The sequence below is a fragment of the Cnephaeus nilssonii genome, assembly GCF_951640355.1.
Source record: "Cnephaeus nilssonii genome assembly, chromosome: 16".
Lineage (NCBI taxonomy): Eukaryota > Metazoa > Chordata > Mammalia > Chiroptera > Vespertilionidae > Cnephaeus > Cnephaeus nilssonii.
The window spans coordinates 44332269-44349875 of record NC_137087.1 but is presented as its reverse complement, the minus strand read 5'-3'; the positions used below and the strand labels follow the sequence as shown (position 1 = coordinate 44349875).

Below are 17607 nucleotides of genomic sequence, written 5' to 3'. Positions count from 1 at the left end.
TACACCAAGACAGACCCGCCTCTCCCCCTCCCCCCCCCCCCCCCCCCCCCACACACACAGCTCGGGTTGGGACTGCCTAAGCAGAACCAGCACCTAGCTCGCCCTTGGTGTAGGTGTCTGCCCAGGTGAGCAAGCCTGCCAGTTCTGGTTCCTTACCGAGCATAGCCTGGCTTCCCTTAAACTCATAAAGTCCCACCCACAGGCACAAACAGGAAATTGGCCTGTATTTCAGGGAGGCACCTAGGGCTCCCTCCCTCCATGGCACCTAAGGCAGCCCGTGGGAGGGCACACTGTGATGTCTACAGGTATCGGGGCCATATTCATAGCCTTAGTGCTTGGACAGCAAGAATCCAGTGAGTTTAGTCCCTTCTCACAGCCACGGTAAAGAAGCTGCTGGAGGACCAAGACGGCCCCCTCACAGCCAAGTCTGATACTGAAGCTGAAGAAAGGGCCGCAGAGCCCCTGACCCTGCTTGGCCAGGCCCTTCGGGAGCTCTCAGGGAGATGCTTAACCTCCAACTGGATATAGGCAGAGGACTTGGCCTCAGTCCACTTGGGCTGGGTACAGGGACAGTGGCTCCCAGGGATCCCTCCCACTGCTTTCTAGGCTACAAGCACTCCTGAACGCATTGTGGGCTCACCTTGATGTGAAGAGTTTGACAGTTGTGAAATGCAATGTGTTTGTGTAAAGTGTGGGGTTAGGGGAGCATTAGCTTCCCCTCCCTACCCATCATTCTGGTTTGTGCTATGTGGGGGTGTCTGCTAGAAGAATGGGGCAAGACAAACAGACAAGTCCTCTATCCCCAATTCACAGAGATCTCACAAAGTTCCCTTAATGCAAACCCCTAGAGGATTTCCTGAGAACACGTCAGGCATTCTAGGGAGACCAGAATGTGGAACCCATGTCCTTATTGGTAGGACTGACCTGGTAGTGTACATCTGGAAGGCATGGCTGACATTCAGTGTTAGAGACCTTGGATGAGGCCTAGACCAGCCAGCGGCGGCTGGGAATGATTACCGCAGGATTAGGAGGCCTGGCTCCAGCCAGTCTGGGAGAGACCCCCAAGAAGGGAGGCCCTGGAGGAGCTCTCTCCTCCCTTCCCCCTGGTTCTTCCCCCACAGAAAACGGCTTTGCTCTGTCTGTTTCAGGAGACAATTGTAGCCATAGTTCTCACACATAAAAGACCAGAGATCCCAGACCCTTCTACAGGGTTCCAGAAGCCCCTTCTTAGGTTGACAGGGAAACCTTGATAAGGCAGCCCTGCTTCAGAGAGGGAACCAATCTCCCAACCTTACAAAAGGATTCTTTCTCCCCAGGCCCTTCAGAACGTCTTGCATTCTCACACTTGCAGGCAAATCTAAAGGGAAACTGGGACTTTAGGATATCAGAGGAAATGAGATGCAGGTGTCATCATTTAGGAATGTTTCTGACAGGGTCTCTCATATTTTCCCATCTCCTTGTTAAAAATGAGGAATCCTATACCTCTCCTCGAACTTCTATAATTAGAAATGTGTGTGTGTGTGTGTGGGGGGGGGGGGGGGGTGGACTGGGGTGAGAGAAGGGCCAAAGTTTCTGCTTTTTCAAACAAGAGCCCTATGTGTTCCAACACACACTAACATAAGAGATACGCTAAGAAGGTACAGGAGGTGAAAATGGACGGGGGCCAGATAAGAATATGTTGAGCCTGAGTCCACACTGAGAGGTCAGTGAGTGGCTCATGTCAGGGAGAGACAGCAGGTCAGGCAGAGCCCAGGCATATGTTCTGGTGACCTACACCTCTGAGAGGGATATGAAGATCCTCAGGGGAAATAGGGATAAAGAGGCCCCATCCTGTCTTCCCTAGGCCAAGAAGAGGTGGAAAGGAGTGTGTGTGTGAAGGCCCTTTAATGTTTTTGCTTCCTTGGGAGCACACAGCTCAGACAGGAGGGGACCCATCCACTCCCAATTCAAAGTGAGAAAATCCAGTTGACTGGGGAGACACCTAGTGGACAAATAAGAAGTACACAAACAAAGGCAATGAGAAAAAAAAAATTTTTTTTTTTTTTTTTTCCCAGTAAAACTGGGCAAGGTTCTACAAAAAGTTATGCCTGCATCCACTCAAGTGGTCAGAGGCAGCATCCCATACAATCAGTGTCCAGGCGGCAGGCGCTCTGGGCTCACAGCTTCCTTCCATGGCTCTCTGGCCAAGCTTCCCCTTCCATTACAGGGCCCTGAGGTTACAGAGCCAAGGACCTGGGATCCAATGATAGTGAGTGCGCCACACAGCAGGCTCCGGAGGGGGAGCAGAGGAGCTTGGCACCCACCATGTCACCCTTTGGCTCCGAGAGCCTAAGCTGGAATTTTGGCAAGACGTCTCCTATTCTCCAGGTTCAGGGGGCCCGACTTCACTGCTTTGAACTCAACTTGCTCATTCCCAGCTCAGGGCCTCTATATTTACTTTTCCTTCTACCTGGGTCCCTCTTTCTCCAGATGTCCACATGGCTCAATACGAGTTCTTTAGGCCCCAGCTCAACTGTCTTCTGTTCAGAGACACCTTTTCAGACCTTAATCTAAACTAGCCTGTAAGCACTCTCGCATTACTATTTTATTTTTCAGATCGCATTTTTCACTACCTGAAATTATGTTTTGTGTTTATTTGCCCATTAACTTATCTTGTCCTCTCACCAGATTGCATTTTCAATGGAAGGAGGGACTTCATCTGTCTTGTCAGTGCTGTATTCCCAGGATCTAGAACAAAGCCTGGCACACAGTAGGTTCTCAAATATCTGCTAATCTGAATTCTCACTAGGGGACCCTGCCCTAGGCTAGGCCCCTCACACTGAGAAGGGCCCATAGTTTAGGACCACAGGACAGAGGCAGTCCTGGCAGAGGGCCAAGAAAGAGTCTATGCCCCAGCCTGTCCTGTCAGGCTCGTTCCAGTGTCCTACTCTGTACCCCCTTCACCTTGAAAGTTTGGAGGGGTCTGGCTGGTTGGGGGCCTCACCCGAGCAAGTTTCAGAGTTCTGGGGGACAGCCCCCTTTTTACCAGAAGAGGACTTTTTGGCCACCAGGCCGTTGTCATCCTTGATCTTCTTGAGCCGGGCCTTGCTCTTTGGTGGTATGGAGAAGGTGAGAGAGCTCTTGTTGAACTCAAGTGGGAAGACACCTACATCTCCATCAAAACGGTTCTTGGACACCTGCAGGTATCGTTTCCCTGGCCCAGTTACCAGCTTCCTGTCCTGCAGGATCAGAACATTGTCCGCTTCCTGGCTTGCCTGAGGGACAGGGAGCAGAGGATGAAGGAGCAGTGAGAAGACATATGAGAGAAGCAGAAAGGAAGGTTGAGCGTGTAGGGAGAAGTGGCAAGAATGGGGAAAGGAAAAAGTACTTTCCCTTTTCATCAAAGCTTTTTGAACTACTGACCATGATACTGGGGCCACTTGAGTTTCAGTTCCTTAGCAATCTTGCTACCATCCCCAGATTTTGTACCTGCTGTTCCCTCTGCTTGTAACACTTCTCCTGCACAGCCCATTACCCCACTTAACCCCAGTTTCTTATCATTGAGGTCTCAGTCTAAATGACCATTCTTGATCCCCATAAATAAAGAAGGCACCACCATCTTTCCACTTCCGTGTTATTCTCTTCCCCAGCTCCATGTTTGTTTCATCGTAGCACATGGTCTGTGCTCCTCATCCTGTATTCCCTGTGCCCAGCCCAGGCCTGGCATGTAATAGGCATTCAGTGTACCTCGGAAGCTCCAGGATTGGGCTGGTCCTGCTGCCCAGAAGGCCCTCCCTTTTAGTTATTAAACACCTACTATTGGCCAAAAGTCAACCCAACCTTTACTGACACCTCCTCTGGGAAGTCTCCCCAGATACCCCAGGATGACTCAGATGTCTTTTCTCTTTGTTCCCCAAGTACCTGTACCACCTATCATAGCTTATGTCACACTGAGTTGTAATCACTGTCTCACTGTTTCCCCCACTAGTGATGTGAGCTCCTGGAGGGTAAGGAGGGCAAAGGACCAACAATTATTCGCCTTTATATTCCTCCTGTCATGGCCCCAGCTGCCTCTTGCAGATGAAGTCAAGATGATTTAAGGCTGAAGAGGACTATGCCTGGTCACACCTGCCCCCTCTACTTTCCAAAGCTTAGGCTCCTCTACAGGTCACTTACTTTGGCTGAACCAAAAATGGATGCTGTCTGCAGTTCCTTATCATCATCCTCCTTCCGGGGATGAATGACCAGTGTCACATGGCAGCTACTGTCTGTCGCAAACTTCCGAAAAGCCCCAACGATGTAGTCTTGAGCTGCAATCCTGCACCCACCCCAACAAAGAGGTTATCAGGTATCGACAGGACCAGAATATACACATACTCTTGATTCATTCACATCTCCACAAAGCACCACATCCCCGCTCCACTCTTCTTTACCCAAGGCCTCACACTTAGGTCCCTGTCCATACTTTGTCTGCACACGTGCCAGAAAACAAGAGAGTACAGTGTGTATGCCTAGGGGCCAGCTGCCTAAGAAGACATGTGTGTTCAAGTGGGTTCCAGATAGACAAAAGGATGTCACCTGTCCGTGGACAGCTGCTCGTGACCCATCATGAACTGCAGATTGTCGATGACTACATGACAAATGTCATAGACATAGACTGCATGCTGCATTGTGTCTATTACAGTCCTGGGAAGAAGAAGAGGCAATGAATTCAAGAGTCAATTACAAGTAGTCTCCCATCCAACCCAGGCAGAAAGCCAGCATTCTGAAAACCCCAGGGTCTGTTCTCCTGCCCCACCCCACCCCCACCCCCCGCCCCATTCTTTGAAAACCCCAGGCCTGGGAATCTTACCTGATGCTCTGCTGCCCATGGAAAGTCATAAAATAGAGGGGTAGGTCCTCGAAGCGGTCGGCCCACTCATCATATTTGTCCAGTTGCTCTTCCAGCCGCCCCAAAGCGAACTGTGTTAGCATGATCCGAGCTAATCTCACGTTGCTGATCTCAAAGCTACCCCATAGCGTGTTCACCCCCTGGGTACACAAATCTAGGGCATACTCACTGATGAATGTCGTCTTTCCACTGCCTGTTGGCCCTGCAGGGGGGTTGAACACAGACCTGGGTGAGGGAGAGAAGTCCCACCCTTGAAACCAAGACATGGAGCAGGGCCTCAAAGTTGGGAGGAAAAGCCTCAACATTTACAGCAGTCCAAACCCACATGTCACCTGATCCTCTGCCACCACCCAAGCAGTGATTTCCCAAAGGGTAACCTGTAAAGACTGTCAGCTCGCCCTTCCGATGGCCCTTCAAGAGACGACTGAGGTCTGGGAAGCGGCTCCAGCGAACGCCAGCTGCCTGCTCCACATTTGACAGTTCTCCTAGTACCTCCTCCCGAAGTTGCCGGAAAGACACAATAGACTTGTGCCAAGCGGGCAGGGCAGAACGCAGAATTCGAGAAAGATTTAAGCCTCGGTTTAGGGCCTCCAGGGGACGGGGATGCTGGTCCCCAGGCCGCACCAAGGAGCATCGCTTGGGGTTCAGTTTTCGGGCAAACAACTTGGCAGCTTCCCAGGACCGAAGGTCATCCCCAAGCCAGAGCACGATACGTCGGAACTGTTCGAGGTAAGGGAGTAAGGCAGGGGGCAAGCAGGCTGTTCCGCGGGGAAGGGCGAGGGTGGGCAGCCCTGTGGCTTGGTTTAAGGCCAGGCAGTCCAGCTCACGACTCGTCAGTACCACCTCCACATCTCGACGACTGATCAGCGGTAATCCAAACAGATTGTGGTAGGCACCAGGCCGAGGAATGGTGGTCTCCACATAGTGCACTCCATCCCCTTGGCCTTCAGCCCCTAGGAGCTTTAGGCCTCGTAATCCCAAACCTCCAGGGGAGAACCAAGGGAAGACCAGGCTTCGAGCGGGCCGCAGATACCGCACACTGAAACGCTTGAGCGTGTCGTCTGTCACTTTGGTAAGGCCAAACATCACACGAGCCAGCTGTGCCTCCTCCAGATCAGGCAGTTCCCAGAGAGGTATTGCTCGGTCCCAGATCCTCCGGATCTCCTCACTGTCCTCCGCTCCTGGGCCTTCACTAAGCAGGATTCCCTCTCTATCTCCATCCCCACGCCCTTCCACGCTAGCCTGGAAGTCTTCCCAGCTCCCCTCCGCTAGGCTGGTCATGCAGAGAAAGCGGCCTGTGGTCTTGTTAATGAAGAGGCTGAAGGAGGTGGTAGCACCAGTCTGATCCTTGAGCTGCGAGGCTCCCAGAAAGGGGCTGGGTGCCCGCAGGCAGCTGTGGCCATCCTGGAAGGGGATCCCATGTGCCCGCAAATACTGGCGGATTTCAGTTGCAGTTACAGGCAACACTGGTACCTCCAGGGCTGGGAGAGCCTCCTTCCGGTACCGCCTTCGCGGAGGGCCTGGGACCAAGCTTCGAGGCAGGCCCCTCCAACCCATCCACTTCCCGCGCAGGGACAGCAGGATACGGAGCGGGTACACACTTCGGAGAAGGACCCACATTCCTGGTCAAATGGAGGAAGCCCCCACTTCAAAAATGCCTGAGGTGCCTGGTCCAGGTCCCTTCAGTGATCAGACCCTAGGGGTGCCCCACATAGCACTCCTAAGAGCTCCCTCCAGGTGGCTTCTCTCTTTCTTCAAACTTCTCCCTCATCAACACCTCTCTGGGTCCTCTTCGGCCCTTCTACATGGCTACCTCTACCCGAGGCCATCTGCACGATCCTTGCACGTCTCTGTCCCTGTCTGGCTCCTTCACAGCTTCTCCCATCGCAGCCCCTCACCGATTACGGTTCCTCCAGATCAGGTCTCCACCACTACTGCCCTCCACAGAGTCTCTGCGCCGTGCTCAGCTCCACAGCCCTCTGCGTCCTTTCTGGGGCCCCTCCGCTCTAGCTCCCCAAAGTAGTGGCTCTCTTCGTGCCCTCCCTCCGGTTCGCCCGCGGGAATCTCCGCGCTCCGACCCTGGCACAGGGTTACCACTCCCGTCCCATGACTTTCGCTCGCAGCGTGGGTCACTCGCACGCGCCACACGCCAGGACCTCGGAATCAAAACTCCCCGGGGCTCGTGTCCCCGGAACCGGAAGCCCAGGGTAGCCCCGCCCCCTCTCCTCGAGTCGGGGCTCGGCGGCGGCCTGGGCGCGGCAGGCATGACGGCGCGCGGGACCCCGAGCCGCTTCCTGACCAGCGTGCTCCACAACGGGCTGGGCCGCTACGTGCAGCAGCTGCAGCGTCTGAGCTTCAGCCTCAGCCGCGACGCGCCCTCGTCCCGCGGCGCCAGGTGAGCCCGCGAAGGACGCGGGGGCGGGGGGGGGGGGTGCGACTCCCGGCAGAGGTCGCCCGGGTCAGGGGTCACCGTGCTCACTCTTTCGGGGGTTTCTCAGGGAGTTCGTGGAACAGGAGGTGGCCGACTTCGCCCGACAGAACCCGGGGGTCGTCATATACGTGAACGCGCGGCCGTGTTTCGTGCCCAGAGTCGTGGCCGAATACCGTGAGTGGGCCGGGCGGGGGCTGCGGGCGGCCTGCGGGGGAGCGGGGCGGAGCGGGCGGGCCCGTTTTCTTCCCCTCGTCTGAGGTCTGACCGGCCCGCCGCCTCTTACCCCGCCTCCCTTCTGCCAGTGAACGGGGCTGTGCGTGAGGAGAGCCTCAACGCCAAGTCGGTGGAGGAGGTCACGGCACTGGTGAAGAAGCTAGCGAACCAGTCGGGCTTGGACATAATCCGCATCCGCAAGCCCTTCCACACGGACAGCCCTAGCATCCAGGGCCAGTGGCACCCCTTCACCAACAAACCGACCACGCGGGGCGGGCTGCGCCCCCGAGAGGCCCAGGATCCGGCCCCAGCCCAGGTGCAAGCGCAGTGAAGAGTTGCCCCAACTCCAGTCTCGGTGAAGGTGGTTCCTCCTCGTTTGGTTCAGGGGGTTACCGCCCAGACAGACAGATGGAGCCCACGAAAGAGAAAGTTGATGCCAAAACTTTTGCTTGGGACAGAGAGCTGCCTGTTTCCTTTTGGTGCCCACTGTGAGGGGCAAGGACTTTGTGTCTCTTAATTATCCAGTTGGCATTACTGAAACCTGAGAGTCTCCTAGGCTCTTCCTGGGCCCTCCTTTTTGAAATCCAAATTGATAATCGTGATCTCAAGTCACAGTGAGGGATGTCCAGGCTGGCTTCTGAAGAATCTCTGATGTCCTTTCTGCAACCACTGAGCGAGAGAGAGCTAGCACCTTCTCTGCTGTGAACCTGGCACTGGGCTAGGCTAGATGAGTGTGTATACATTACAAAACTGAGATTAATAAACTTGTCTTCAAAATATTTTAAGTATATTTTAAGCACAACCCCATTTTTCATTGTCATAAAACCAGAAGCGGGGCATATAATAAACCTTTCAGGATGCTTAATATAAAAGGCCATGTAATTAATCTAGGCCTGACCCTTGGAGAGAGTGATTCTCAGGGTTACTGGTAAATGGGGAGCATCTTCTAGGGGTTTAGCTAAAAAAAAAAAAGTGGGGACGATGGTGAGGATAAGAGGTAGGAGGTAAAAACCTAGAAACCTTTACATGAATTCTTGAACCACTCTACTTTTGTTATGCCCTTAATGCCATGATCAATTACTAGTGAGAGCCTTAACAAAGGGCAGCCAGGATGGAAGCTGAGGATCCCAATTTCCTCTGCAAATGGTTTTGTGGGGAGCAGACCTAACCCTGCAGCACTCTCCCATAGACTCGGGAGCCTGTCCCCTGGTGATCAGGGGAAGGCCAGTTTAGACCAAGCAGACTGCTCATAGTCATGGGGAAAAGAGGGTATTTATTAACCAACAGAGGGTGGAGGAGCGGAGTCCAGGCTCCCCACTGTCACATGTCCATTCCACCCACCTGTGGGGGGGGGGGGCGGGGGTTGGGGACATTCCTAAAGAGTATAACCATCTCACAATAAATACATTCATTGTGGGGGAGAGGTGGGAGAGGATGGGTGAAGGGCAGTAAAAATCCGTGGGATTCCACGTTCTCAGCTACAAAAATAACAGTCATCCTCACCCAAGGGAATGGGGGAGCTCAGTCAGGATTTGATTGTCCCATTTGGGCCTGGAGACTTCAGAGGCCACTGGACCCTAAAAGTGCCCCGGTGAGGTAGGACAGGGGTGGAGCCAAGCATCCAAACTCCCAGCCTCTGCCCTTTGCATAGTTCCAAGAACAGGCTTCATGTGCCAGGTGAGTTATCAGATCTTTCTTCCTCCTGCTCTGATCTAGGGATAGCAAATGCTTGGTCCCCAAAAGGGAGGCTGGCTCATTGAGTGCAGTGTGGGTTGCCCGTCCTAGGGAAGTGTCTACAAGGACAGCTACACCAGAGAGGGCTCTCTCTTTGAAATGTCCAGGGACCAAACCTGATAGGCCTGAGGCAGCAAGAGGAGGCTCAGAAGGTGCATGTGAGTGGAAATGTAAGCACGTGTATGTGAGGGACATGCCTAGAACTCTGCCTCTGTCACTCTTGAGAGTGACTAAGGGCATGGGGGCTAAGGGGGAGGGCTGAGGCATAAGGGCTGCACATTAGGGGAGGAGAATGATGCAGTCTTACCTCCCGCCGCTGGCCTGTTCCCAAGTTCTTGACAGAGGTCACCATAGGGGGCTGGGACTAGGGAAGAGGACTAGATAGGATGGGATGTGGCAATTGGGAGGGAACCCAAAGCCCAGAAAAGGATGAAATAAGAATGCACCAGAAGGTGGGGGTGGGGGCCTGCAGCCCAGCTGGTAGACATTCTTCCTTGTGTGCATGTGAATGTACGTAGGGCTCAAGTGGCTCTTTTGGCTACAGAGGTCTTGTCTGGTGTCAGGACCATCCAGCACATGGGGCCATGCGGAGGATGGTGACATTGAGGCCATCTGGACCTGCAAGCCCTGCCTGAGAGAAAGAGGAAGGATTTGAGCAGATGAATGGGGCAGGAGGGTGGGGTCCTCTCCTCCCAATGCTCAGGTTAAAGGAATAGGAACTGGGGTTGGGGCTGAAGAACCTGAGGGAGCACCTACCTCTGAGGAGAACCAGTTGGCCTGGGCTGCTCACAGATGGGTCTGTGGAGACTGAGGGGACTTTGGCTGGGCCTGACTCTGGCCAGCCCTATAGGGACATCAAAAGTTAGAAGGGTCTGGAGTTGGGGGGCGGGGGGCGGTGAAGGTAGGGCTGTGTTGGAAGGCAGCAGCCCAGCCTGGGCAGACAGGCTGGTTGGAAGAGCATTTGTCCTGGGACGCTGGGCTCAGACAGAGCTCTCGTCCAGGTGCTCTACGAGCTGTGTGTGCTTCCTCTTCTCCAGAATGCGGCTGAGCTCCTCAGCGAAGGAGCAGGGCCCTGTGGGCACTCCGTTGTTGCTCTGCCTCAGGAGCATGTAGCTGTTGCCATTCATCCTGCGCAGCCGGCTGGGCAATGCCACCAGCCCATTGGTCAGCTCAGCTGGTGGGGGTGGTGGTGGTGGAGGAGGTGGGGCTGGGGCTCCTTCCCCCGGAATGATTTGGAGACAGCCACTCTCTAGGCCCCCAGCCCCCTCCCCATCGTCACCCTCATCTTCCTCTCCTGGACACTGGCCTGAGACTGTCTGCAGCTGCACAGCAGAGCCCCCTGCCCTGCCAGCCCGACCCAGTGAGTATTTCCGTCGGTGCCCTCGTCTGCCGCCCCGAAGACAGGCCACATAGAGGAGGGAGGAAGCCAGGATGAGGCAGAGGCCACCAAGTGCAGCGATGGCTAGCACATAGAGCAGCCTTACGTCAGGTGCCAACTGTGCCCCAGGCATGGCAGGGGCTTGTGGAGCCGGGGCAGGGGTGGCAGGCCGTACCACGAGGCTGTAGGAGGTCAGCAGGGCGCGGAGGCCATTCTCCTCAGCGTAGCACTCGTAGTTGCCACTGTGCTCAGGCTGTGTGTCTGTCACCAGCAACCCATCCACGCCTACACGGTAGCCACCCTGCCCATCACTCAGGCCCATGCTCCCATTGAGCAGCCACAAGGCCCGGGCCAGGTTGGATGGCTGGTCACAGGGCAGGAGGACATCATCACCCCGGAGCACAGTGCGTGTCTTCATTGGTGGCGGCGGCCCTGGAGAGAGGAGGGGACAGGAGGAGCAGTCAGCGCCTGCCAATCCTAGGGAAGGCACTGGAGATGGCAAGCCAGATGGTGCACTGCTGTGTCCCCAGCACCAAGCACAGAATCTGGAATCACGGTGACAACTGGCCACGCTCTGCATTTTTGCTCACACAGAAGGCACACCTTGGCCCTTCCCTGTGGTCTCAATTCCTGCCATCTGCTGGTGATGCCTAATCTACCTCCAGCACAGAGTTCTCTCCTGAGCATCAGACTTGAATATCTCCCACATGCTGGGCATCAGTTTGAGTCTCTTGTACATGTCACAGGAACTAAGGCTAAAGCCTCTGTCTCAAATGACACCAAATCTTTTCCTCGAATTGTTATCACTGCGCATAGCATTACCAGCTACCCAGGTGCTTCAGTCAGAAACCTGGGGGTCTCCCTTGCCTCTCCCCTGCCCCCACCCCCTCACCTTTGTATTAACGCTCACCCAAGATCCTGCTTATGGAATCTGTCCCAGACCTGTTCACTCCTCTCCTTCCCCATCTGCTGGCCCACTCTGGTCCCCATCTAACCCATGCAGCAGTGGGGTGACCTTTTAAAAACATTCAACCGGTCATGCCACTCCCCTGTCTTAGCGTGGTCCCTGCCCACTTCTCCAGCCTCTTGTTGCTCAAACACACCAAGCTCACTCTGGCTGCTGTTCCCTCTACTTGGGTGACATCCCTCTCCCAGTGGCCCCCTCTTGCCTGGTTAACTTGAGGGGAGAGCATAGCAGTGATCAAAAGCACAAACTCCAGTCTGACTGCTGGGCACAGGTTCAAATTCTGACCCTGCCGCTTAATACCTGATTGACTTTGGTCAGTTTACTTATTCTCCCTGTGCCTCAGAGAGGTTGTCTCTTGTGGGGATGATGATAATGGCACCTCTCTTACGGGAATGCCGAGAGAATAAATGGGATTGTGTATGTGAATGCCCAGCACAGAGTAAGTACTCAGTACATATTAGCTATGATTATTAACTTTTGCTCTTCATATATCATCTCAGTCATCTGATCTTCCTTGGGGAAGTACCCATTATCCTTCATACCCTTGTCATTGCTGTAATTATTTCTTTTGTAACAAAAACCAGTGGAAATACTTGTAATTAATTGTGTGATTGCCAGCCCCTCCTCCCTCCACTTGGCTGTAAGCTCCGGAAGTGAGCATGTTTCCTCATTTATAATTCTTTTGGGCAACAAACGTTTGTTGAGCACTTACTCTGTGCCTGAATCTGAAAGCACACAGACACAGCCATTCAGATACGTACATGTACATACATACAAGTTGTGTAAATGGTAAGGAGGACAGCAAGACCCACACACATCCATATCACTTACCTGTGTCCCTGTTGCCTTCACAGCCTCGGTTTCCTCTCTCTATATCCTGTATCAGTGCTGTCCTGGAGACAGAAGACCAGGACTCATGAACAAGGGAACTGGGCTTCAGGTCCCCCAGTGGAGGGGTCAATAGGGCTGTTACCAACAACTGGTTCCCACTCCCCCTACAGCTGGCAGGCCTTCCTGTTCCCCTCAGGTTCTGAGTCCCTGGGCACATGGGACCCTTACATCCCCTTCCACTTCCCACCTGCTACCCTGAGACCTGTTCGCTATGATGGTGGTCTCCATGCAGGCATGAGTGCTGGGGTCCCAGCCACAGTAAGGGTCCCGGGCCAGGATGCAGTCGTAGCAGGAGCGATAGCGGGAACAGCTGGACAGTGGTAGTTGGATGACTCCACTAGGGGCCCCCACATAGAGGCTATGCTGGGAGCCAGAGAGGACAGCTAGTCAGCAACAACCCCACTCCCACTTACAGACACATACACAGCCAACGCCCAGCCTCCCCCCCAATCCCCCTATTCTGGCAAGACCATTTTGAGGGTCACGAGTCAGGGGTTACCTGCATTGGAGAGATGACCAGATTCTCCACAGATTGGGGTTCCTTGAACACTTGTGTCTCTTCGATAATGTGCATCCCAGAGCCCAGGACCACAGCCTTGTGGATCCAGCCATCAGCTGGTATGAAAAGGGCAGGTCAGATCCCAGCAATGGGCTCTGCTCTTGGCCCCCTGCAGTAGCCTAATGGGACCAGCTCGGGAGTCATGAGGTCAGGGACAGGATTCAGCCAGTAGCAGTGGGCCCTCAGGACATTGGGAACTCTGGGCTTGTCATGGCAGGAATTGAGTTAAGAAGCATTAGTGATCAGGGTCAAATGTCATTGTGGTTGGTGACAGGAGTCAGAAGTCACCAAAACCAAGTGTTCACTGGGGGCCAGTAGCGAGTATTCACTGAGGAATCAACATCAATGGTTACCAGGGTTTTGTGACCAAGGGTCATCAAGGGACTAGAGGTCAACAGGGATCAATGGACAGGTCAGCAGTCACCAGAGGGCTTAGGCCAGGGGTCAGAAGCACCTGTGCTCAGAAAGAGCAGGTCATAGGTGGGTCCAGCAGGCGTGGTGACAGGTGTCCCTGTGAGGTGTGTGTAACGCACGCTGCGCTTGAGCAGCAAGGGCCGTCCACGTGTGGGCACCACGGGCCGAGCCATCAGTGGGTGCAACTTCACAAAGTCCAGGACCAGCGATGGCAAGTCCTGGGATGAGTTGTAGCCTTGACTGCGCAATGAATCTGTGATGCACTGGGGTGGGGGACAGAGGTGGTGAACTTCAGCACTCCCCACAAGGATCCTACTCTCCCAGGGGTTTTGTCCTCCTGCCTGTGCTCCCCACAGGGCCAGACCCTCCAGTCCCTCCCAGGGGTTCTGTCTACGGAGCACCCTACCCCAGGCCTGCTCCCTCACCGAGCCAGGCCGGGGCTCCGGCACCCCACCCTCATAACGGCCCCAGCGCCGGACACCATCCTGATATTCCATGTAGGGGCCTGCAAAGACAGCCTGCACCTCCGTCAGGTCATAGCGGCAGATGGCTGAGGCCTCCAGGGTCTTCCTAGGGAAAATACATAGGGGAGAGGGCTGAGTCACACTGAGTGGAGCCTGCCTGTCTGCCACCTGCCCAGCCTGTAGCCCACTGTTACCCTGGTTAACCCCAGCTCCAGGCCCATAGGGCCTCCTGAGCGTCAGTAGGCCACTGTGGCCTCCAGCCCCAGGCTAGCTAGACGTGCTTGAAATTCTTTCTCTGCAGCCAGACCTCCCCACAATGGATCCTGTCTTATCCTCAGTAACCTCTGCTCCAGCCCCTGTGCTGTCCCCAGTTTCTTGCCTCCCCACTGTCCCTGCACTGACCACTGTGTGGTCAGCGTGAAGGCCGCATAGAAGTGTGTGCGGGCTGAGGTGTCAGCGTCCAGGCTGCAGACACCACGTAGTGTCTCATACTGTGGAATGTGGCAGATGAGACGCGCCTTTAAGAAGGAGGTCCACTTCTTCTGTAGGATCTTCCTCCCTCCCAGATCTCCCTGGTGAGGCAGGGGCATGGGGTCAGGGGCCAGGGTCAGTGGCTCAGCCTCTACACCCTTGCCCCCACCTCAGTCCTACTCACTTTGCACACACGGGCCACACGGGCCACACGATGGCTGCTGCGGCTCGGAGCAAAGCCGCCAGAACCCTCCTCGGCGGCACGCTCCGTGAAGAAGTAGTAAACTTTGTCATCGTCACCCACCGCACTGGCCTTGCTCTCCCGCACCAGGATGGAGAACACAAACTCAGCATCTGTGGGTCGGGCAGTTCAAGTGGCTTCAGAGACATCTCACGTGTCTTCCCCCTCCCACCCTGGTCCTAACCCCTCACTCAACAATACACAGGAACAGGCAGGCTCAGCTGGGGATTTGGGGATAGGATGGTCAACTGCCCAAGGGAATAAAGATGAAGAAACAGTCCCTGCCCCCCATCATCCTGAGCCTCATCCTCCTAACCATTGAGCCAGTGCATGGGCGCCTCCTCCGTCCTCAGGGAGTGCGGATGGCGGCTCCGGCGGATGTCAGGAATGCTCCGGAATTCATACCGTGTGGCTGTGTAGAGGCCTCCATCTGGGGTAGGGACATACCAGGCATGAGACATGTCACATACAACAAGGCACATAACGCACATGGTGGCAAGTCCTAGCAATGACATCCATGTCCATCACACAGCATGCATGTGGATGAGGGAGGAGTGGGGAGGAGGGCATGCTCACCGATGATGAGGCCTGTGAAGCCACGGGCTGGGTCATAAGGACACTTCTCCTTCCCCTCCTCGAAGCTGGTTGGCAAGGTGAAGGCCTCAGCATCCTGGGGGAATGAGAGTTCAGAAGGCAGTGGTTCCAAGGAAAGGCAGGGCCCAAGGTCAGACCAGTCCGGGGTCAAGGACCAATGATCATGCCTGGGACAGGCATACTCACAATGGCTGCACAGAGGGGCTGGAAGGCATGGGTCCCACACGCGTAGAGGTGGGTGGCATTGAGACGCTGTAGAAACCGCACATGGTTGAAGCACTCGGTCTGTGGGGTAGGCAGGGGAGGGCCGTGAGCCCTGGGCCTCCCTAGAGGCCTCTTCCATTAGTCCAGCTTGGTAGTATGGCTCTTATCCCCACTCACAGGACTCACAGTTCTTTCCAAGATCCCAGTGCCCAGAACACAGAATATTCCCTGGAACTTGCTCTCCTTTGGCCTCCCAAGGGCATGACTCCTCTTCTCCCCTCTCTCTCTTTTTTTTATTATTTTTTAAAAATATATATATATTTTTTATTGAGTTCAGAGAGGAAATGAGAGGGAGAGAGAGATAGAAACATCAATGATGAGGGGGAATCATTGATGGGCTGCCTCCTGCATGCCCCCTACTGGGAATCGAGCCTGCAACCCAGCAAGAGCCCTTGACCAGAATCAAACCTGGGACCCTTCAGTCTGCAGGCCGATGCTCTATCCACCAAGCCAACCAGCTAGGGCCCCTCTATCGCTTATATTACATTATATACTCTACCAGCTTCTCCTGCACCATCAGTTCAGGTACTCTCGGGCTCTCCCCACCCTAACATGCTTCTCTCACATCTCAGCAATGTCCCCCAATCCTGGAGTTCCCTTTTGGAGTGACCCTACCGTATCTATCCTCAGGCTCCAGCCCTCTCTCCACCTGATCTTTCCAGACACATCAAACTCACCTTGTCAGAAAGCAAGTTCATCCCCTCCTCCCTAACCTGCATCTTCCCTCCTAAACCTGCTCATCCAGTCTTTCCCTCCTTTCTTCCTCCCTGCATCCTACTCAGTCCAGAAACCAGGAGTCATCGTTGCTGCTTCCCATCCCTTCACCCCCACATTCAGACCTGCTCCCTGATGAAACGTCCCTTTGTCCTAAATGTTTCTTGACTTGGTCTACTGCCCCTACCTGAGTCCAAATTTCCACCAGCAACTCTTCCCTGAATTACTGCAGCAACTACCTGACAGCACTGCCAACCATCCATCACTCTTTATAAGAAAATGACTCATTTATTCAATGAAGAGGGAATATGTGCACACAGTGTACAATTCAAAAGGTACAAAGGAATATGTTGTAAACAGAGTCTCCTTTTTATTCCTGTTGCTTCAAAAGAGACTGCTGTTACCATTGTTTAGAGTTTCCTTCCAGAGATATTCTACCAACCAGCATATTCTTGCAACCCACTTTTTCCAAGGCATTTTTAAACATCTAAACCAGATCATGTCACTGCTATATTTAAAAAGCCTTCAATGGCTCACCGGAGTCCTGAACATAGGGTCCGACATGCTCCTGTCGCTGCCCCTGACGCTGGCCTCACCCTACTCCAGCCCCACTGGCCTTCTCTGCCCATCAAATGCCTTAAGCTACTACCCTCTTGACTTCTTTGCCTTGTTAATGGCTCCTCCTCCTGCCTGTTACCCAGGGTTTGAATCCACGCAGGCGTCTTTGTCTCATCCGGCTCCCTCACTGGGTGCAGTATGTTGGCATCCATCCCTCCTCTCCACCAGCCTGCTCAGGCCTCCCTCCTCTGACCCACACCATGCCCCCAACCTCCCTACTGCCTTTCCAGCCTTGAGACTCCATTTTAATCCATCTGAGGCCTGGGGCTGGATAACTATTCCTATAGTAAGTAATGCTTCCTCAAGATGTTTACATTAATAAAGGCAGGGCGGAGGAATTCGGTAGTCAAATAAGTTGGAAACCACAGGTTAAAACCTACCTTTCCCGGGAACTTCCTAGAGCCTTAAGGGTGTTGCTATGCATTATGGGATTGAGCATGCAGCATTTCCCAAATTCATCTGACAGTTAAATCCATCTTTTGAAAATTAACGTTCCCCAGCATATGTTTTGGGAAATGTTCTGTAGACCCAAAGTGTGGTCCAGGGACTGTGTCAGCTTCACCTGGGAGCGTGTTAGAATTGCAGAATCTTGAGCCTTCTGGGTGAGGGTGCCCATTGTCCCAGAATAAAATCCAAATCCCCAGCTGGGCGTTTGCAGCCCTGTGTGACCTGGGCTCCACCTGCCTCCCAGCCCCATTTTCCATCCACGCGGCACCAAGAGGCAGCCTGTGATGAAAGCTCCAAGCGGCACCTCTTTAAACACAGCTGCCCCGGAACCACTCCT

General features: G+C 54.2%; 3 protein-coding genes across 4 annotated transcripts; 1 reads left to right on the top strand and 2 right to left on the bottom strand.

Moving 5' to 3' along the window:
* Positions 1–1709: 1709 nt before the first annotated feature.
* Positions 1710–7009, bottom strand: TWNK (twinkle mtDNA helicase). 2 transcript variants are annotated; one of them, XM_079793559.1, is made up of 5 exons: positions 5196–7009; positions 4832–5095; positions 4558–4665; positions 4156–4297; positions 1710–3254 (listed from the first exon to the last, which is right to left on the bottom strand). In XM_079793559.1, the coding sequence occupies exons 1-5, from the start codon at positions 6488–6490 to the stop codon at positions 2940–2942; spliced, it is 2124 nt and encodes a 707-aa protein (XP_079649685.1). In that variant the 5' UTR covers positions 6491–7009; the 3' UTR covers positions 1710–2939. The 2 variants fall into 2 exon arrangements, with proteins under 2 accessions (XP_079649685.1, XP_079649684.1); XM_079793558.1 differs by having other exon boundaries at positions 1715–3254; positions 4832–5072; positions 5248–7006.
* A 73-nt stretch (positions 7010–7082) lies between these two features.
* On the top strand, positions 7083–8244 carry MRPL43 (mitochondrial ribosomal protein L43). Its single transcript, XM_079793560.1, has 3 exons — positions 7083–7265; positions 7369–7475; positions 7604–8244. Exons 1-3 carry the CDS (start codon positions 7135–7137, stop codon positions 7843–7845), a joined length of 480 nt encoding a protein of 159 aa, XP_079649686.1. The 5' UTR covers positions 7083–7134; the 3' UTR covers positions 7846–8244.
* A 156-nt stretch (positions 8245–8400) lies between these two features.
* SEMA4G (semaphorin 4G) lies at positions 8401–16769 on the bottom strand (the record flags this gene model as incomplete). Its single annotated transcript, XM_079793267.1, has 13 exons — positions 8401–9879; positions 10005–11058; positions 12425–12486; positions 12672–12847; positions 12984–13099; positions 13498–13720; positions 13883–14027; positions 14324–14493; positions 14577–14746; positions 14950–15063; positions 15210–15303; positions 15414–15512; positions 16743–16769. 12 exons carry the CDS (start codon positions 16767–16769, stop codon positions 10229–10231), a joined length of 2226 nt encoding a protein of 741 aa, XP_079649393.1. The 3' UTR covers positions 8401–9879; positions 10005–10228.
* Between the last annotated feature and the right edge of the window lie 838 nt (positions 16770–17607).